Source organism: Syngnathus scovelli, chromosome 15 (genome assembly GCF_024217435.2).
Source record: "Syngnathus scovelli strain Florida chromosome 15, RoL_Ssco_1.2, whole genome shotgun sequence".
NCBI classification, from domain to species: Eukaryota; Metazoa; Chordata; class Actinopteri; order Syngnathiformes; family Syngnathidae; genus Syngnathus; species Syngnathus scovelli.
In genome coordinates this window covers 6,215,254-6,233,648 of record NC_090861.1, presented here as the reverse complement: position 1 = coordinate 6,233,648, position 18,395 = coordinate 6,215,254, and the positions used below count along the sequence as shown (strand labels likewise).

The window sequence follows — 18,395 nt, the reverse complement described above, 5'->3', positions numbered from 1 at the left end:
TAATTTAGATGCTGAGGAAACCCATTTGTTAATACAGCATTTAAATGAAAGAAAATGGAAATTGTGTTGTCTTATTAAAATTAAACATCAGTAGCTTGGCCGGCAAACAAATATAACTACTTTTATTAGTTTCAAAGCAATTTATTGCTGGTTTTATCGTTAACAAGGCTATTACACGCATTGTGGGTTTTATATTGTTTATTAACATGTAGCACCTAAGCTACATTTACAATAAAAATATTGTTACAATAATACCTCTGTGATAGTATCAAACAAAATAGATTTTTTTTTAATAGTTTGTTTTTATATTTATTGTAATAAGGATTTGTCCAGTTGACACAAAAGCTCATTTGATTAACTCCCCTCATTTCTGTACCTGAGTAGAAGCAGAAGATTAATAGAATAAAAATAAACAATAGCGAGAAATTTGTGACCTGCCTGTCACCAATGCTGAACCCACGGCGCTATAAATAATGTCTGGCAGCCGAAATGGGACTTTGTGACTTTAAGATGTCACTTGGGGTGATGTGGTCCATCTATTGTTGATGAGACAAAAGCGCGAGTCAGATTCATATAGGAGTGGCGCCGAATAACTTCTCATATCCTCATATCAGAGTCGGGAAGCCGCGCAGCCGAAACTTCAATCAACCTCCCAACTTCTTTCCGGACATGGGTGAGTGCACAGAATTTTTAATAACTCCTTTTCATCTCTTATAAAAGCCATTTATGAATGTGTAAATGTTGCTTTGAAAATATAATTTATGACCTTGGACATGATTTGTGGAATTGAATTCGAAGCAGTATTTCTATTTTTTACTTTTCCCTTCATTTTACCGTCACAGTTGATATATTACCTGTTGAGTCGTTAAAGTAGTTTTGCACACATTTTTAGTCAAGTGAATTTCTTTTTTCTTTTTTTTGGTCACTCATTTTAACCATGAGGTGTTTTTTAATACCAAAACTTCAATGAGACAAGATTCACTTCCTCTGATTTTTCTTTCTTCCACTCCACTTGCAAACATCTTGAGCACCAAAATGCCTGATTTTGGAATCTGCATTGATTGGCTGGCATCAACTAAATTCACTGATGCCCTTTAACGCGTAATAAACTGCTCCTCGCCGTTCTCCAGCTGAAGCGTGGGCAGACATTATCATTACCGCATCCCCCGGCAGTCTCCTCGCTGATCCGATTTAAATTTAGATAGCAGCGTGGTTGCTTCCCACCAAAAGTCGGCAAATGCTTCACCACGTATTATCGATGTTTGCAACTGTACATCCGCTCCGTCCCCGTCCGACCTGACACCGAGTGACGGATGGATGGAGGATGGCCTGACATCGCAAGGGGTGACCTATTGCCCCCCGCCTCCCCTCCCCCCCCTGCTGCTTCTACTACATCATGTGTGGCTCTAAGGTCTTTGTTTGCTTGATATCACTGGCCTTTGTCCCACGGGCTTGACAATGGCTACCTTATGTTTGTCCACAATGAGACGCTCTCTCTTCAAGGCTGTGAAGTCAGCGTTCCACCACCAGCATCTCTCTTTAGCGTGGCGACGCCTGTGACCGTCGCAGAAGGAGAGCCGGACCAGCTTCAGGCGTCGATACAAGCGGACGAGCGTTCACATTGCAGATGAAATTATTTCGTAGCTTGTAGACAGTTTTCATCTCGAGGAACTTGCTTGTAGTGGAATACAGGATCAGAAGCAGGATGTTTCCGGTCAGACAGCCTTGGCTTTGCAAAGCCTTAGGTGGTTTCCGTTATCCCATTTGTGTCACTGCTTTTATTTATTAACACTGAGGGTTGTTTGCTACCTGCTTTGGCTGCTCACACCGGGCAGAATGTTTTTGAAATAAGCAGCGGTTTTCTTTGCTCGCCTGCTTGTGGGTTGCAGTGGTCTTTTTTCTTTTTTTTTTTTTTTTTCCCCCAGCGAATGCTGATGGATTTGCCGGGCTAGCTCTCCCGCAGGGTGAACGAATTCCCCATCCAGGCTTCGATGTGCTGTGTGGTTGTGTGTGCGGTATGTGCCGCCTGTGTGCTGATATATTATGCCCCCTCAGGTTGTTATGATTGCTGTATCCGGTGCTTGGGGGCAGTGCCCTACCCATCTCTGGTGGCCACCTTGCTGTGCTATGCAGGCATGGCTCTGTTTTGTGGCTGCGGGCACGAAGCCTTAACCCAGACCGAAGTCCTGGTTGAGACTTACTTCGCCCGCAATGAGCAGGACTTTGAGATCGTGGCTGACTTGTGAGTGTATTTTCCACGCTTGTTCTCTAAATTCATCTCGGCTTTCTGCCCGATTGACCTTTTCTCCCCACAACCCCCTTCCCTTGTGCAGTGTGGAATACTTCCAGTATGTCATCTATGGCCTGGCCTCATTTTTCTTCCTCTATGGTATCCTGCTGCTGGCTGAAGGCTTCTACACGACAAGCGCAGTCAAGCAGACCTTCGGGGAATTTAGGAGCACCCACTGTGGGCGATGCCTCAGCCTGACGGTGAGCACAAGGTCAAAAAGGAAAGAGAGGGGGGGGTGGGGGGGGGGGGGGGCAGCGATGCCATTGGGTCATTTTGGCAATGCGTAATGCCCCCCCAAAAAAAAAAAAAATGAAATATGGTTAATAGCAGACTTGGTGATGCCACATTCATCACACAGCAACTTGCAGCATTCCCATGACCCTAAATTGCGCTTTTTCAAATTTCCACAGTTTATCATTGTGACGTATATCTTGGCCTTCATCTGGCTGGCAGTGTTTGCCTTCACTGCTATTCCGGTCTACTTCTTGTTCAACATGGAGCAGACCTGCCACGACATCAACATCCTGGCTGAAACAACCCCCAGCATAAATCAGCATGGCTGGATTTGCATGGACGCCAGGCAATATGGTGAGATGCTCCTATAATGACTGACCGCATGTGCGCATGATGAGAATATCAATGGGCTTTTTTTTTTCGTGAGGCAACAAATTCATCATTGCGGATTACGCCAATGCAAAACTAGTTAGTAAATTGCTCATGAAATTCCTCAAAGTGAATTTCCTTGCTGATGAACGAAGAATGCTTCGGAAGGTTTTTGCAATCAGCATCGGTAAGAGATACATCACTTATGTCACGTCTTTATTCAAGGGCTGCTTCCTTGGAATGCGGTGCCGGGCAAGACTTGCGGAATGACCTTGGCATCTATTTGCAAGACGAGCGAAGTGAGTAGACGCTTTCCATATTTTATTTCACGCACCCTTTCACCTCAACTTTATCTTCATGAATGATGTTTGGTGATACTCTGCAACATCTGTCCAAAATGAGACTGGTGTGAAAGTGAGAATAATAACATACACACACGGGGTGCTTTATTAATTTTTCGGATATTTTGAGGATATGAATGTCCCAGCCTGAGACTAATCTTTGTTTGTTCTTTCTTTCAGTTTCACCTCACCTATGACCTGTATATTGCTGCATTTGCTGGTGCTGGAATCACCCTCTTAGCATTGGTGAGCATTAGTTTTTCCCACACTGGTCAGAATGTGATTAGCATGTTTATTTTTTTAAATTGTTTCAACTGGAAATGATGTTCAAGAATATTATTAAGATTTTTAAAAACATTTTTTTTACACTATAGTAGTGGTTCAATAGACCACTAGTGGTATATGGCTCCCTCTAGTGGCCTGTTAAAAATACCTAGGTCAGTTTCAGTTATATTTAACTTTTAAGCTAAAACATTTGTATTTCCTCTTTCACAACTGTTTGGTTTTATTTCTGTGCTGTTTTTTTGTTTATACATTTTTATGCGTAATACATTTTAAATGAAACTCTTTTGCTTTTTTTTTATTCTTCAATTTACACACTACTTGCAAAGGCAGAATTTGCAACATACGTAGCTCAGTGTGCCAAATCAAATGTTCTACGACTGCAGGCTTTTTTTTTTCCTGTTCCCCTCCTCCTCATCAATATATTCTTGCTTTGCAGATTCTCTTTTTGGTTGCAACCACCTATAATTATGCAGTCTTGCGGTTCCTGGGCAGGAAAGGCGTACGCTAAGGGCTCAAGCATCACCTCCGTCGATGGCGTCCTCTGATTGTGAGATGGACAGTCAAGAGCCAATCCGGTTCCCTTGCTAGTACTGCATCCGGTAACTTTCCTCACCACTGTGTCTTGTACGCGAACAACTTACAAAGAGATGAAAATTCCCACCCTCCTCGATGATTCTCTTGGCTTTGTTGTTCATTTGTCTTTTTGGTGACGTTTAGTGCCAGCGCTATTTTGATGTGTGGCATTTCAGGAATAATAAACAGCTCACCTTGCAAAGACTAACTTGCCTTTTAGCCCTTTCGGTGCTTCGTGAAATATGCATTGGGTGTATGATAATGAGTTGGCTGTGTGTGTATGGATTGTGTGCTTTGAAAGTGAATGTACCAAAGTTGTCTGCAGCATTTTGTTGTATCAGCCTGCCCACTGTCACTCACGTAATTGCTTTGTTTAAACACCACTGTGTGGGGGCGAAACAAAGCCATGTATTGGATATTGGAGGTGATGCCTCTAATGCTTACAATAACATTTCCATCTGTAAACTCTGTTAAACTCGTCCGCCCGCTCTGAAACTTGAGCTTTGTCATGTGTGGGCATTTACAAAGAAATTAACGTGGGTGAGTTTACTGTAACCTCAAATTGCATGTTTTCAATAAAATTGTGTTTAATCAACACTATTGTGTTACTTGTGCAGGGTCTGAATTTTTTAGATAATGAGGATATAGTTTTTGTATATTAAAGTCAACCTTGTCATAAAGTGCACAACTGAGCAGGTGCAACACCATGGGCTGGGATGGCCTCTGGACTTTTGCACAATAATGTGTGGAAAATAATGCATGTTTGTATTGTCAGGCTACTCGTGCTTGGGCTAGTGTGTTTTCTTCATTAACGTTACAATGAGACCATCGTGAACATCGGCACCAGGACCGCCATCGTCGCTTCTACATTATGGTGCTGAGTTGGTGCATCGACATCATCCTTCTCTACAGTTGTGTGGGCAACCGGTTGATCTCCCACTGAGCTGTTTTCTCTTTGTGTTTTTAATGCGATTGGTGATGGGCCGTATCAGCAGTTTCTTTGTTGTCTTCGGAAGCAAAGACAGAAACTGGTTGCTCAGCGGCTGAGATTGTGCCTCTGGGTGTTCCTTTGTTTCTCCGTCTTGTATGACTTGAGATGGAAGGACTGGATAGGAATTTGAAGCATCTTCACAGGGTTTTGTAATAGACTGGTCAACACATTTGTCCTTATTTTTGGGTTCATCTTGTTCCACTTTTTTGTGTAGGCGGCCTGTCACAGAAGGCATTATTTACTCATAAATATGCAGTTTTAAAAAATGATACCCTCTTTAAGCAACTGCTCATTGCTCATTCCTTCTGTTTTTAATTACTGGGAATACGACAAATTGAATTTTGAATTCCAGCGATTTTGCAGACGGAAACGATAGACCTTTATTTTGAAACGCCCGACTTTTATTTTGAAAGGCCGTTGATCCACTTCCAGGTTAGAAGAACCTTGACAGGGAAACAGAGAATTCTACCTTCATTTCTACTCATTTGTTTTTGTTTTGTTTTTTTGTCGGTAACTAACTTTACGGCTGCAGAAGCATCAGTGGTCATTTTTATGTGGTTTATTTTGTTTTTCATTATAAATTACGAAATCATTGTCTTTGGGGTCTCTTGCAATTTTATGTGCAGCAATTACGTTTAAGCCATCAAGTGGTGGCTGATGTACAATAATTTTCTCCATATCGGCTGATTCCAAAGCATCAGTAAGTCATTCAGTATTATTTGCTCATATTTGAATTTTAATGAATAAATATACATGCATCGAGATAGATGTTTTATAAATCGAGACAAATGCATTCTACATTATTACTACTTGTCATGCATTCAGGTTCAAGTTCCTATCCAGAGTTGACATTTTTGTTTGTTTGACATATAGGTTTTATTATTGTAGATAGAAAGCATGGATTGTAACAAGCATCTCCTCTCTCTCTGTTTTTGTGATGGAAAATAATTAAATCATCAGCTGTGTATTCTACTCCATCCTAGAAGCATGCCTTCAAGAAATCATCTTGACAAAATTGGAAGGAAGAAGAAAAAGAAATGGACAGAGGAAGCCATGGAGCATGCACTGATCGAGGTCAAGTCAGGGAGGTGCACTGTGAGAAAGGCAGCCAAGGAGTTTGGAGTCCCCAAATCCTCGCTTGGGGACCGGGTCAGTGGACGGGTGACACCAGGGAGTCGTAGTGGGCCTGCTCAGCTTATAACATCTTCTGACGAGGAACTGTTGGTGGAGTTCTCTTTATACATGTCCAAGCACGGATTCCCGCTCACGAAGCAGCAGCTGGTATCATTTGCGTCTTCCATTTACAAGCGTCAACACAGAAGGGTGGCCTTTTCGAAATTGGGTCAAACCTGGTGGCTCAACTTTAGGAGGCGTCAAGAAAAGAATATTACCATTCAGCCAGCAGACAGTATTATCCGAGGTCGAATGGTTCATGTGAGGAAGGAAACATTGGATCATTTTTTTCACCTCCTGAGCTCTGTGGTGGAAGCTCACGCGCTTGGGGACAAGCCTCACCGCATCTGGAATTGCAACGAAATGGGTTTTCAGCTGGCTCGGAAGAGGGCGGTTCTCTCCAAAGCTGCCAGTTTAGATTGCAAGTCAACTCCGGGCTCCAAGGACTACATCTCAGTCCTGGCTTGCTTCAACGCAGCAGGGAAGGATATCCCTCCATTTATCGTCTACTCCAAATCCTACCCAGGAGGCGTGTGTTACAAGACGCAAGGACCGTCAAATGCCCTCTACGGGTGGTCGGATTCGGGATGCGTCACTTCGGAACTTTTCAAGAAGTGGTTCCTCAGACACTTCTTGCCGTATGCTCCTAAAGAGCGGCCTCTGCTGATCATTTTCGATGGCCACAAGTCACCCGTGAACCTGGAAGTGGTGGAGGCTGCCCGTAAGGAAGGCGTCGTCCTTGTGTGCCTGCCACCTCATTGCTCTCACATTCTGCAGCCGCTCGACGCGGGCCTATTTCCGCTCGTCAAGCGGCGGTTCGCCGCGCTCTTAGATCAGATGCACCCCACGAATGCGACTCTCTTTACAGTCAGCAAGAAAGACTTTTCGGGCGTGTTCAAAGAGGCGTATCAGGTGGCTAAAGAGGACGAGGGTATCAGGATAGTTCAGGAAAGTTTTAGGAAGTGCGGCATATACCCTGTGAGCCACTTTCAATGTAATGGCAACCTTTTGATGACATCATCGCACAACGTGGACCCTGAAGCATCAGGAGAGCATGTTGGAGGTCTTGCTGCGGCTGGACATTGATCTGTTATTTACAAATATAAATGAACACCAGATTAGAAGTGCAGTGATTAATCAACAAACATTTATTATTTTTGATTCAATTGTTTTTTGTTTTTTTTTATTGCTTAATTGCCCAAATGCATGGAATTTCAGTTTCAGTACAGTAAATTGTAGTTCTCCATTAAAGGAGACTGATTTTCTTTGTGTTTAATCAAAATGCTTTTAATTTGAAAATCTGTCAATAATATTTAAGCATTTTTCTGACATGTCACAGACCAAACCAGTGACCAAATCATCATTAATTTATCTTTGTACATTTTCCCACTGTCCATTTGAAACACATAATTCGACAAATCAATCAATTATTAAAATAATTGTTTGTTGCAGCTCTGTACTGGATGATTATCAGAAAATGGAAGCTGCTATTTGCACTGATGACATGCATGTTCCAGAATGTAATTTATGTATTTACTGACATGGGAAAATTTGCTGACAGTGTTGTTAGCATTTGTCTTAAAAAAAAAAAAACAGAAACAAAAACAAAAAAGGTTTTTTACTGATCTCTCAATAGATCAAATATCATCATTATACTGACCTTGATGAGTCAATTTGTCCTTGAACTTCCTCAGTTATTTGAATGCATTTTCACACTGACAAAATAAAGATGGATTAAATTATGTTCTCCCTCTTGAATAAAAATTGATATTTCACGTCACACCCATAGAGCTTAGTCATAGCAAGAACATAAGGGCGAAATAACTTGATTTAATGTAAATGTAAGTAAAATAAAAAACAAATTACATGAGTTCATACTGAATATAATTACAGATTAAAGACTACAATTTAAAATGAGATGTTTATTTCTTTATTATAATAACGTATTGAATATTTTAAATACATATTTGACTCCCTTTAAGCTCATGCAGTGTTTATATATTTAAAAAAAATTGTCCCTTGCGTACATAGTGACGAAGCTTTTACCGGAAGTGACGTATTGGTTGCGGAAGCTCATCCTTTCTTCAGTACGGTTGGATTGTTGTAAGTAAGACAACTGCTTTATTTCTATTACTAGTTGCTAGCGTTTCAAAAGCAGACTTTATTGTTAAACATGTTTTATTTTTTGTTGTTTGAATAGGATTTTTTTTCCATTCTATGAAATAGCGTTGTTCAACTTTGGGTGCGTCGTTAGCATTACAAGCTAGCAAACGTCTCATGGCTCTCAGTGATAGTCAATAGTAATGTAGCCATAAATCCTTTATGGCATGATTATAATATTTTTTCATAACTTACTTTCGAATCATAATTGTGTCAGTGCCGTTCTATTATGAAACTCTTGAGATTCAGTCAATTCTGTGTAATTTATTGTCTTTCAATTGCCGTGTAAAGAAGAGCCGTGCACGATGACTACTGCTGCAAGACCAACATTTGAACCCGCCAGAGGAGGGCGAGGAAAAGGAGAAGGAGATTTGAGTGCACTGTCAAAGCAATATTCAAGTCGAGATCTTCCCGGTCACACAAAGATCAAGTATAGGTCAGTAGATAAATATACTCAAGCAGCATATTTCATATACTCATCTACAAGTGCTTACAGGAAATACACTTTTTCAAATCTTCTGTTGTGTATTCTGTCTGTTAGGCAGCCAACTCAGGATGCCCCTGAGGAGGTGCGTGCCCGTGACTTCCGCAGGGAGTTGGAGGAGAGGGAGCGTGTAGCTGTGCGTGAAAAGACAAGAGAGAGGGGACCAAGAGGTTAGTAAAGTTTACCCCTTGACTCTGTCTTACATTGGTTTATAATTCATTCTTGATTCTCCAGAGCACACCACATCCTCTTCTTCATCCTCCTCATCTTCAAAGAGACCCAGACTGGATCAAATTCCAGCAGCTAATCTCGATGCGGACGATCCCCTTACCGAGGTATGTACCGCACTCATCCTTCAAGACTGACAGCATAAGCACAAAGCCTCTTCAGTCACAATTGTGTCTATTTGTGAAAAGGATGACGACGATGACAACTCTGAGGACGATAGCGATGATGATGACACCGCAGCACTTCTCGCAGAACTGGAGAAGATTAAGAAAGAGCGAGCTGAAGAACAAGAACGCAGGGTCGACTATCAATTTAAAAAAAATTATTTGAATGCTCTAGTTCGATTTCATGTTTTTATATCTGCATTTGCATATTTCTCCATCTTAGGACCGGGAGCAAAAAGCAGAGGAGGAGAGGATCCGAATGGAGAATATATTAAGTGGCAATCCATTGATTAATTTGGCAGGACAGCAGCAGCAGCAGCAACAACAACAACAACAGCAGCAGCAACAACAACAAATCGCTCAGGCTCAGAACACATTCAAGGTCAAGAGAAGGTAACGCAGACATGTGCCATGTTTTATTCTACAATTAATGCTTATCTTCAACAACTGATCAAATAATTTCTATCCAGGTGGGATGATGATGTGGTGTTTAAGAACTGCGCAAAAGGATTGGACAAAGCACGCAAAGAGAAACGCTTCATCAATGATACGCTGCGCTCTGAGTTTCACAAGAAGTTTATGGAAAAATATGTCAAGTAGACAGTGAGGTGTATTCCTGTGATTTCTTTTTTTTTTTAGTTTACAGTAGTTAACCTCTGTAGCGAGGATGATCTGTTGTCATTGAAATAAAATTTCTTACATACATTTGTTTGAACAGCAACTTTAATCTTGTATATAAATGTGAGCGCCATAATTAAAGATCATAAAACATACAATTAAGCTTTGTGAACATGTTTTTGTATACATTTATTATTTTTAAAGAACTTGTTTTCACGAAAGGCTGCAAGTCTTACTTTGTCCGCCAGGGGGCACTGTGTATCTATTTTTCCTTTTTAGAACGAGTGAGGCTGTTGGGAAAACATGGCAGCTTCCGTTTGTTGCTGGCTTTAATACTGTCAGACTAGTGGAGGATTAGATATCCTTGTAGCTCCACTGCAGCCAACGATCTTCAGCCAACAAAAGAGAACAGAACAACATGGAGAAGAGTGGAAGTATGGACAGTTTGGGCTCGAAGCAATCCTCTTCTCGACATCCGAGTGTTGATTCATTGTCCAGGTAGCGTTGCTAGCTAAAAGTTTTGAAACTAAGGAAAATATTATTCTATGTAAATTCTGTTCAACTGAAGCTTACATTTGCTTTCAAAAATTTGTCTGAAGGAGAACATGGAATTTAAAATGCTTACATAATTTATGAATCGGGATTTGTAGCAGATGACGAAGTCTGGCCAGCGCCCACAGGACTGTTTTTGTTATCAGCTGTTACTCCCTCACTCTTCATCCATGACTTCATATAACAAAAGTAGCGAAGCATCATTTCAGAATTGCAGCAATGTGGAAAAAGAAAATATTCTCTCTTAACAGTTCTGAGCGTTCGGCCCAGGTTAAACCTTCCTCTGCCATGTTGTCTGAGACGGCCACCTCAGCGGAGTTCTCCCCAGAAATCAGGGTTTGTATAAAACAAAATGGAGTCAATGCCATAAATCATCCCATGACTGACATGCAAACTCTTTTCTATTTTAGGTCAAGGCCAAAATTCATGCAAAGGTAGAAGCCCTGAATTACTCTTGTGTAATTACTTCAACACGTCTTCTCCATTCCTGTTTGTCTTTTTTCTTTAGCAGGTTTTACGAGATTCTGATAAAGAGGAACCACAGTTGCTTCCAAATGAAGTTGTGCAAGATATGGGTATGAGTTTCTTTCGTGCACTTCTGTCGTACTCGCTTTAGTGATTTTATCCTGATTTAATTTTACAGCACAAGACATCACCTATTTCTGTCCTTTCACCGGAGCAGTACGTGGAATACTGACCGTTAGCAACTATAGGCTCTTCTTCAAATGCATGGACAGGGTACGGTTTCAATCATGTTTCGCCATAAACAAGTTCTGGACAAAACAATGACTCTCTGTTCCTCCACCATCAACTTTTAGGAGCCTTCTTTTGTGCTTGATCTGCCTCTTGGGGTTGTGAGTCGGGTGGAGAAGATTGGCAGTGCGTCAAGCCGCGGCGATGTGTCCTATGGCCTTGTCTGCAAGGTGTGTCAGCACAAACATGGTCAACAGAAGACTTGACATGCTCTGTTGGCTTATTTAATTTTTTTTTAGTGGAGATTGATCTTGATCAGTGTTTGTATACTGCGATTGAGTCTTGTGGTTGCTCCACACAGGATATGCGCAATCTGCGATTTGCTCACAAACAATTGGACGACACTCTGAGGAAGTCCATTTTCGAAGTGTTGATGAAATTCGCATTTCCTGTCTCCAATGGACTGGTAAGTGAGTTCTCAACCATGTTGGCGCTTGTCAGCCACACAGCAACTGATAAACTCCTCCACAGCAAATATTTGCCTTTCAATACGGACAAGTGTTTCCTGAAAATGGATGGAAGGTGTACGATGCAGTGTCGGAATACAAAAGACAGGTGCAGTTCAAAACTGGGGCTTTTGTAAATGGTGAGAGACACCTTTTAAGTTGCGTGCTTATATATAGGGCATTCCCAATGAAAGTTGGAGGATTACAAAGGTCAACGATCACTACGAACTGTGTGACACCTACCCGTCAACGATGGCTGTTCCGGTCAACATTCCAGATGAGGAGCTGAAGAGAATAGCCGCCTTTCGGGCAAAGGGAAGGATACCTGTGAGTAAACATTCTGCTTCAGCATCCTTCGTGTAGTGGTTTTTTTTTTTTTTTATTCTCTTCTATTTCACTCTACTCTTTTGGTAGGTGCTGTCCTGGATCCATCCAGAGAGCCAGGCAACGGTGACACGTTGCAGCCAGCCTATGGTTGGAGTGAACGGGAAACGGAGCAAAGAGGATGAAAAATACCTGCAGGCAATCATGGATGCCAACGCACAGTCGCATAAGCTCTTCATTTTTGATGCTAGACCGAGTGTGAATGCCGCTGCTAACAAGGTTTGTGCCGGAGCGTTAGCTGTGTAAATGGGAATGTCCCCAAAAAATGTTTTTGTTTGAACCTCAGATGAAAGGTGGTGGATATGAAAGTGAGGACGCTTATCAAAATGCTGAGTTGGTGTTCTTGGATATTCACAACATCCATGTGATGAGAGAGTCACTCCGCAAGCTGAAGGATATTGTCTACCCCAACATTGAGGATTCGCACTGGCTTTCAAATCTGGAGTCCACTCACTGGCTTGAGCACATCAAGGTGAGACAAAATGATGCAACCGGTGCGAATAAGGGATTGGTCGTAAAAATTGAATTTCAGCAAGGGGTGTGTAGACTTTTTATATATTGTATTTTGAATGTGTGTTTCGTAGTTGATCCTGGCAGGAGCACTGCGCATCGCAGACAAGGTGGAGTCCGGCAAAACGTCGGTGGTGGTGCACTGCAGCGACGGCTGGGACCGCACGGCGCAGCTCACCTCGCTGGCCATGCTCATGCTGGACGCTCACTACCGAACCATTCGCGGATTCCAGGTGCTGCTGGAGAAAGAATGGCTGAGCTTTGGCCACCGTTTCCAGCTGGTAATATTCGCCGCGTGCTCTTGTTGTCCTCACACTACAACACGCTCTAAATTCCCGACTCACCTTTCAGCGTATCGGCCATGGCGATAAGAACCACACGGACGCGGATCGCTCCCCCGTTTTTATTCAGTTTGTCGACTGTGTGTGGCAGTTGACTCGTCAGGTGAGCCGTTCTAATTTGTTTTTTTAATGACTCTTAGGAGTAACACAGAAACCGTTTGCTTTAGTTTCCTGCAGCTTTTGAGTTCAATGAATACTTCCTGGTGACCATCTTGGAACATCTGTACAGCTGCTTGTTCGGGACATTCCTGTGTAATAGCGAACAGCAGAGACTGAAGGAAGTACGTGAGCTTTTCATGAAATCTTCCCAGAGTACTTTAGCCACCTCCACGTCATCATAAAATGATCAGTCAGAGATGAACATTTCACGTGTTTTACAGGAGATTCCAAAGAGGACAGTGTCCTTGTGGTCGTACATCAACAGCCAGCTGGAGGAGTTCACCAATCCTTTGTACGTCAACTTCTCCAATCATGTGCTGTTCCCTGTTGTCAGTTTACGCCACCTAGAGCTCTGGGTGGGCTACTATATACGTTGGAACCCTCGTATGAGGCCTCAGGTAAGAGTCGCAAGCTATTTAAGACCTGACTTGGGTGTGCCAAAGTAGAACCTTTGGATACTTCACCTGTTCACTACAGGAACCTGTTCATCAGCGCCACAAGGAGCTGCTAGCAAAGCGCGCCGAGCTGCAGAAGAGAGTGGACGAGCTGCAGCGAGAAGTGACTAATCGCTCGGCGTCCTCTTCTTCGGAGCGGGCGGGCTCGCCAACGCGGTCCATCACCCCAGTACAGACCTTTGTTTGACCGCACTTCTTTCCTATTGGAGGCTGGTGTACATTGTCACCCTTGCAAGGCTTCTTGGCGAGAAATAGTCTCCAGACTGTACTTTTAGGTTTTGTTCTCCTAAAATGTTACTCTGGTTTTGCCCCACGCACCACATGAGAACATCTATGTTTTTCAAACCTGTTCTTTTTGCGACCAAATATTGGATTGATTCTGTGCACCATTCCTCTTTGTTAACATGGTCAACATTATTTATTGTTTTGTTATAAATTTTTATTTCAGTTTTAAACAGGCTCTGCTTATTCAATTACTCATAATTGTAATATGGGACAATTTTGTTTTTTTAAAAGTAGCTGCCAACATGCTTTATAATCATGGAGTTGCCAGTATATTAGCAGTGTGTAATACGTATAATAATTTGTAGCAACATCCAGTTCAACTAATCTGAAAGATTATGTGCCTAAATTACCTAAAAGTATTAACTATTGTTTCTCTATGTCATGTATAGTTTAACCTTTGACCATTGCTAATGATAGTGAAACCCGAAGGAGATTAGTGATGATAATCTCAGGTTTGTTGCCTTATGTTGTGCCTTTCTCCCATAATAAATTGCAAATATTTCAAAAACACTAGCATATGCCTGTTCAGGTTTCATTTTTTATATAGCACAAACATCTAATCTTAAAATAATAGACATTTGATATCACAATTTTTTTTAATTTGTTCACAATACTTACATTTTCTTACATTGGTAACATTTTGATAAATCCATTGATTCATTTTCTTTCAATAGAAGAGGCGCGTCTCATATTTCGGGAATGCGATTGGCTGTATTTGAAAAAGTGAATCTCGCAGACTTTCCATAGGTCGTCCTTCCTGTCTTTGGTGACGTCATCAACCACATCCGCTGACATGAGGACGACGGCTTCGATATGAAAAGAGAGATGGAAAAACAGGAAAAACCATTTGCGAGAACACTAGAAACTTATCACAATTTCCAAATTCCTTTTTAAAAATCGTTTTTACACCCCAAGGTTAATATTAATCGACTTAATCCTGTCTGGTCACGTGGCGGCCGAACGGACATAGATCACATTTATAGAGTTTATTGTTCTTCGGCTCCTTCAGTGTTTAGCTTTGCTAGCTAGCTTTAGCGAGGTATGTGTAGTTGCCATCACATTGTGCGCGTATTCTTACTTCCAGTTAGCCTTTGTCAGTTTAGAAAATAGCACCCTTAATCCGGTCACTATACCTCTAAACTGCTTTAGCTCATTTAAATTGGTGACAATAGTTGGACGAGAATGGCAACGTCGGCTCTGTACGCCTGTACAAAGTGTAACCAGCGGTATCCGTTCGAGGAGCTTTCGCAAGGCCAGCAGCTGTGCAAGGTTTGGGAGTGTGTGTGTGTTTTTTCTTGTTGTTATTATAACAGTCTGCAGAAGCAGCAAAACAATTATCTTAATAAAAGGACACTACATATATATATAGTAGTAATAACACAGGCCAGCAGGCAACAAATTATTCAACAGCGAATTACAGTGTCAACATTCATTGTTATTTGTAGTACAACAAATCTCAATATGCTTGTTTGCATTTACAAGATTAGTCAAGATTCAGTAACACCAGTCAGGTAAACCTGCATCCCTATTTGCTGCTGTGGTGCATAGTCTTTCTGAGACATTAAAATTCATTTAAACGGTCCGAAAATTATTTGGCTAAGATTGATTTATTTTGTGATATTCTTGTTTGCTGGTGAGAGATTTTTCTTCTGTAAAAAAACACTTCTCTGGTCTAAAAGAAAAAGTTACAAAATAGTTTTCCTCTGCACCCACCAATCCATGAGTCACTTTTTTTTTTTTTATTGAACAAAGAGGTATTTCTTGGCTTCTGAGCAGAACTAAGTGCTAACAGCAAAGAGCGTTGCTGTAAAATACACTTTTCTGATGAAATTGTTTCAAGTGTCTGAACATGTGAAAACATTTTCACGCTTTTTTCTTAGGAGTGTCGCATCGCACACCCAATTGTGAAGTGCACCTACTGCAGATCCGAGTTTCAGCAGGAAAGGTAACGCATCGCACAGGCTTCATAATGCAATTATACTGTATTCTTGCTTTTTTGAATGTGTTTTTTTTTCCACAGTAAAACCAACACTATTTGCAAGAAATGTGCCCAGAACGTCAAACAGTTTGGAACAGTGAGTTACAACCTTCATTCCACTCTCCAATTGCACTTTATGAATATTCAATTCCGTGCATTATAAATTCAAACTTTTTCTATCATCTTTCTCATTGCAGCCCAAACCGTGTCAATACTGTAACATTATTGCAGCGTTTATTGGGACAAAGTGCCAACGTTGTACAAACTCAGAAAAAAAATATGGGCCGCCTCAAACCTGCGAGCAGTGCAAGCAGCAGTGTGCCTTTGACCGCAAGGAGGAAGGCAGGAGAAAGGTGTCAACCGAGCACACATGCCAGAATAAATGTTCCGGATTAAAGTGAATGTGTCTTATGAGTCCATCTTGTCCCGAAGGTGGATGGAAAACTGCTGTGCTGGCTCTGCACACTGTCCTATCGTCGTGTTCTGCAGAAAACCAAGGAGCAGAGGAAAGGTTTTGGCTCCTCTAACTCCTCATCCCTGAACGAGAAAGACTCAAGGCAGCAACATCACCATCACCAACAAAGACACAGCGGCTCTCACCACAAGTACGTACACGGAAAGTGTCGCCCCGATTATGCCGGATTTTTTTTTTTTTTTTCTCCCTGCAGTCCTAAACCCGTTTGTGTTTTGGCAGACTGAGTGGGAGCTTGAGTCCTGAGCAGGAGCAAGGATTGTGGAAGCAGAGGTAAAGCTTTCCAGTTTTTTGAAGGTGCCAAGAGTATCAAGCCAGCGCTACATTAATGGACACACAGGACCTACACTTTTTTTTGATCTTCATTTACTTTCCGCAGCCATAAATCATCTTCAATCCAAAAAGAGACTCCAAAGAAGAAACCAAAACTGGAGTTGAAGCCATCAAATGGTGACAGGTATGATTTTTATATTTTTTTTTATGCAAAATTTCCCCCTCGTGTCCGACGGCTCTTCTAACCGCTGTCCCATAAACAGCAGTTCCATCACCCAGTCCATGGATTCAGGAGGAACTGACAACTTCATTCTTATCAGCCAACTGAAAGAAGAGGTGATGTCGCTAAAGAGACTCCTACAACAACGGGACCAGACCATCCTCGACAAGGAACGAAAGGTTGGCTAGCAGTGGAAGCAGCAGCACTCTTTGTTGCCCGCTTGTATGTTTACATAATTGCGTGTCAATTTTGGCTTCAGCTAACGGAGCTGAAAGCCGACTTTCAGTACCAAGAGTCCAACATGAGAGTCAAGATGAACCAAATGGAGAAAGCACACAAGGAGTCGATGGAACAGCAGCAGGTAATGGTCATATTGTCAGCAACTGCAGCGGACAAATGGTGACTGATAATACGAAGTGAAGTCGATTAATCGATGATTCCATCGGACAAGCATTAAAAGAAATGATTAAAAGTACAACTCACCAGGACACTAATTGTAGATGTGCAGGTTTTTCTTCAACAAAGCCGCTGCTTGTGGCATCCATACAGCAGCATACACTGACATCAGTGTATCAAGCAACAAGTGTCGCTTTCAGTGTCATAAAGCAAAAAAAGTATTTTTGATGTTGTATCAAACAACTTCTATGTTGAAAGAAGTAGTTCATTGACCATATTTTGACAGGTAAAATATATTGAATGCAATTTTTCATAGGTCATTTTAGATGTAAATATTCCATTGCTTTCTTCAGGCGAAGAACCGAGAGCTGATGAAACAAGTGGCCGCGCTGTCCAAAGGTAAAAAGTTTGATCGGACAGGAAGTTCACTGCTGCTGCCCTAACAATTTGCTGACCGTCGGTTGCCAACGCAAGAGTAACTTCACTTTCAAAACTGTGAAAGTCCATGTTTCCTCTTCGCCATCAACAACAAACGCTTCTTTGTTGGTCGAACCAGAAAACGTGTTATCACGTGGAAACAAAGAAGAAACAAAATCTCTCTCCAAAACACCAACATATTTTAGATATTTTTAGGTGACCTTTTTTTGGACTGTAGAATGCATCTTGAATGAGGGACGGAACCTTCATTCACTAGCACTGCCAGGTGAAACAAAAGAGATCAAACAAAATCCGCCGGATTTTTTTAATGGGTGTTACACTCTACTTTTTTTATTTATTCAACTGTATTTCTTACCTTTTTTGGTCTGGATTTCCGCACACAACATACTACAAGAATATCCCACATTTGGGACATTATATTTTTCTAAATGATTGCAGGGGATAAGTTCTCCTGAATGGAGAGACTGTGCAACTTTACAATGTATGCAAATATGAGGAGTGTGACCAGCCGTTGTATATTTTAACTCTTGCTTGTATCTGTTTTAGCGAGTACAGTATGTGTATGGTGAGGCCAGTTGTAATTATGATTTATATTGGATGCTTTTTAAAGAAAACACTCCCTTCACGTTTCATCAGGCTGGTTTCATACTGTGCTGTCAAAGAACACTTTTGTATTTTTTTCCCCCCAGACCAAGTGTTTTAAAAGCAATTAAAACTGGCTAAACTGCCCTCTCTTTTCTGTTTTAATCTCTAAGCGTTTTATTTTCCAATTACTGTTGTTGACATGATTTCAATATTAGAAAGAAACACAAATTAATGGTTG

The 18,395-nt window shown here is 41.5% G+C and overlaps 5 protein-coding genes and 1 long non-coding RNA gene across 13 annotated transcripts; 5 read left to right on the top strand and 1 right to left on the bottom strand.

Annotated features, from left to right (window-relative positions):
* The first annotated feature begins 507 nt into the window (after positions 1–507).
* plp1b (proteolipid protein 1b) lies at positions 508–4,687 on the top strand. 2 transcript variants are annotated; one of them, XM_049742596.1, is made up of 7 exons: positions 508–673; positions 2,056–2,242; positions 2,334–2,490; positions 2,701–2,878; positions 3,119–3,192; positions 3,415–3,480; positions 3,956–4,687. In XM_049742596.1, the coding sequence occupies exons 1-7, from the start codon at positions 670–672 to the stop codon at positions 4,025–4,027; spliced, it is 738 nt and encodes a 245-aa protein (XP_049598553.1). In that variant the 5' UTR covers positions 508–669; the 3' UTR covers positions 4,028–4,687. The 2 variants fall into 2 exon arrangements, with proteins under 2 accessions (XP_049598553.1, XP_049598552.1); XM_049742595.2 differs by lacking the exon at positions 508–673 and adding an exon at positions 1,514–1,745.
* Positions 4,688–5,485: 798 nt separating this feature from the next.
* Positions 5,486–7,998, top strand: LOC125982230 (uncharacterized). 3 transcript variants are annotated; one of them, XM_049742589.2, is made up of 2 exons: positions 5,486–5,783; positions 6,044–7,998. In XM_049742589.2, exon 2 carries the CDS (start codon positions 6,071–6,073, stop codon positions 7,340–7,342), a length of 1,272 nt encoding a protein of 423 aa, XP_049598546.1. In that variant the 5' UTR covers positions 5,486–5,783; positions 6,044–6,070; the 3' UTR covers positions 7,343–7,998. The 3 variants fall into 3 exon arrangements, with proteins under 3 accessions (XP_049598546.1, XP_049598547.1, XP_049598545.1); XM_049742590.2 differs by having other exon boundaries at positions 5,487–5,783; positions 6,070–7,998; XM_049742588.2 differs by having other exon boundaries at positions 5,488–5,783; positions 6,067–7,998.
* Positions 7,999–8,289: 291 nt separating this feature from the next.
* cwc15 (CWC15 spliceosome associated protein homolog) lies at positions 8,290–10,068 on the top strand. 3 transcript variants are annotated; one of them, XM_049742598.2, is made up of 7 exons: positions 8,290–8,359; positions 8,708–8,852; positions 8,958–9,070; positions 9,135–9,235; positions 9,317–9,427; positions 9,516–9,685; positions 9,763–10,068. In XM_049742598.2, exons 2-7 carry the CDS (start codon positions 8,722–8,724, stop codon positions 9,890–9,892), a joined length of 756 nt encoding a protein of 251 aa, XP_049598555.1. In that variant the 5' UTR covers positions 8,290–8,359; positions 8,708–8,721; the 3' UTR covers positions 9,893–10,068. The 3 variants fall into 3 exon arrangements, with proteins under 3 accessions (XP_049598555.1, XP_049598556.1, XP_049598554.1); XM_049742599.2 differs by having other exon boundaries at positions 8,293–8,359; positions 8,711–8,852; XM_049742597.2 differs by having other exon boundaries at positions 8,293–8,363.
* Positions 9,855–10,717, bottom strand: LOC125982234 (uncharacterized). The gene is made up of 2 exons (XR_007486306.2): positions 10,536–10,717; positions 9,855–10,436 (listed from the first exon to the last, which is right to left on the bottom strand). It is a non-coding gene; the product is annotated as an uncharacterized lncRNA (long non-coding RNA).
* On the top strand, positions 10,181–14,308 carry mtmr2 (myotubularin related protein 2). 2 transcript variants are annotated; one of them, XM_049742587.2, is made up of 16 exons: positions 10,181–10,408; positions 10,714–10,798; positions 10,873–10,896; positions 10,974–11,037; positions 11,106–11,200; positions 11,281–11,385; positions 11,517–11,621; positions 11,687–11,770; positions 11,839–11,988; positions 12,076–12,264; positions 12,332–12,517; positions 12,630–12,836; positions 12,907–12,999; positions 13,064–13,177; positions 13,277–13,453; positions 13,533–14,308. In XM_049742587.2, the coding sequence occupies exons 1-16, from the start codon at positions 10,329–10,331 to the stop codon at positions 13,695–13,697; spliced, it is 1,923 nt and encodes a 640-aa protein (XP_049598544.1). In that variant the 5' UTR covers positions 10,181–10,328; the 3' UTR covers positions 13,698–14,308. The 2 variants fall into 2 exon arrangements, with proteins under 2 accessions (XP_049598544.1, XP_049598543.1); XM_049742586.2 differs by having other exon boundaries at positions 10,971–11,037.
* A 257-nt stretch (positions 14,309–14,565) lies between these two features.
* On the top strand, positions 14,566–18,301 carry fam76b (family with sequence similarity 76 member B). 2 transcript variants are annotated; one of them, XM_049742594.2, is made up of 10 exons: positions 14,566–15,064; positions 15,676–15,740; positions 15,816–15,870; positions 15,971–16,126; positions 16,206–16,378; positions 16,468–16,518; positions 16,625–16,702; positions 16,785–16,917; positions 16,998–17,099; positions 17,488–18,301. In XM_049742594.2, the coding sequence occupies exons 1-10, from the start codon at positions 14,978–14,980 to the stop codon at positions 17,575–17,577; spliced, it is 990 nt and encodes a 329-aa protein (XP_049598551.1). In that variant the 5' UTR covers positions 14,566–14,977; the 3' UTR covers positions 17,578–18,301. The 2 variants fall into 2 exon arrangements, with proteins under 2 accessions (XP_049598551.1, XP_049598548.1); XM_049742591.2 differs by having other exon boundaries at positions 14,567–15,064; positions 16,782–16,917.
* The last annotated feature ends 94 nt before the right edge of the window (positions 18,302–18,395 follow it).

Excerpts from the sequence above, each read along its gene's own strand:
- plp1b (XM_049742595.2), top strand. The coding sequence starts at position 1,706 with ATGTTTCCGGTCAGACAGCCTTGGCTTTGCAAAGCCTTAG. Across the intron at positions 2,243-2,333 it reads TTTGAGATCGTGGCTGACTT|TGTGGAATACTTCCAGTATG; the intron begins GTGAGTGTATTT and ends TCCCTTGTGCAG. Across the intron at positions 3,481-3,955 it reads GAATCACCCTCTTAGCATTG|ATTCTCTTTTTGGTTGCAAC; the intron begins GTGAGCATTAGT and ends CTTGCTTTGCAG.
- LOC125982230 (XM_049742589.2), top strand. The coding sequence starts at position 6,071 with ATGCCTTCAAGAAATCATCTTGACAAAATTGGAAGGAAGAAGAAAAAG.
- cwc15 (XM_049742598.2), top strand. The coding sequence starts at position 8,722 with ATGACTACTGCTGCAAGACCAACATTTGAACCCGCCAGAGGAGGGCGA. Across the intron at positions 9,236-9,316 it reads CGGACGATCCCCTTACCGAG|GATGACGACGATGACAACTC; the intron begins GTATGTACCGCA and ends ATTTGTGAAAAG. Across the intron at positions 9,428-9,515 it reads CTGAAGAACAAGAACGCAGG|GACCGGGAGCAAAAAGCAGA; the intron begins GTCGACTATCAA and ends TCTCCATCTTAG.
- mtmr2 (XM_049742586.2), top strand. The coding sequence starts at position 10,329 with ATGGAGAAGAGTGGAAGTATGGACAGTTTGGGCTCGAAGCAATCCTCT. Across the intron at positions 10,799-10,872 it reads AGTTCTCCCCAGAAATCAGG|GTCAAGGCCAAAATTCATGC; the intron begins GTTTGTATAAAA and ends TTTCTATTTTAG. Across the intron at positions 11,038-11,105 it reads TGAAGTTGTGCAAGATATGG|CACAAGACATCACCTATTTC; the intron begins GTATGAGTTTCT and ends TTAATTTTACAG.
- fam76b (XM_049742591.2), top strand. The coding sequence starts at position 14,978 with ATGGCAACGTCGGCTCTGTACGCCTGTACAAAGTGTAACCAGCGGTAT. Across the intron at positions 15,741-15,815 it reads TCCGAGTTTCAGCAGGAAAG|TAAAACCAACACTATTTGCA; the intron begins GTAACGCATCGC and ends TTTTTTCCACAG. Across the intron at positions 15,871-15,970 it reads ACGTCAAACAGTTTGGAACA|CCCAAACCGTGTCAATACTG; the intron begins GTGAGTTACAAC and ends TTCTCATTGCAG.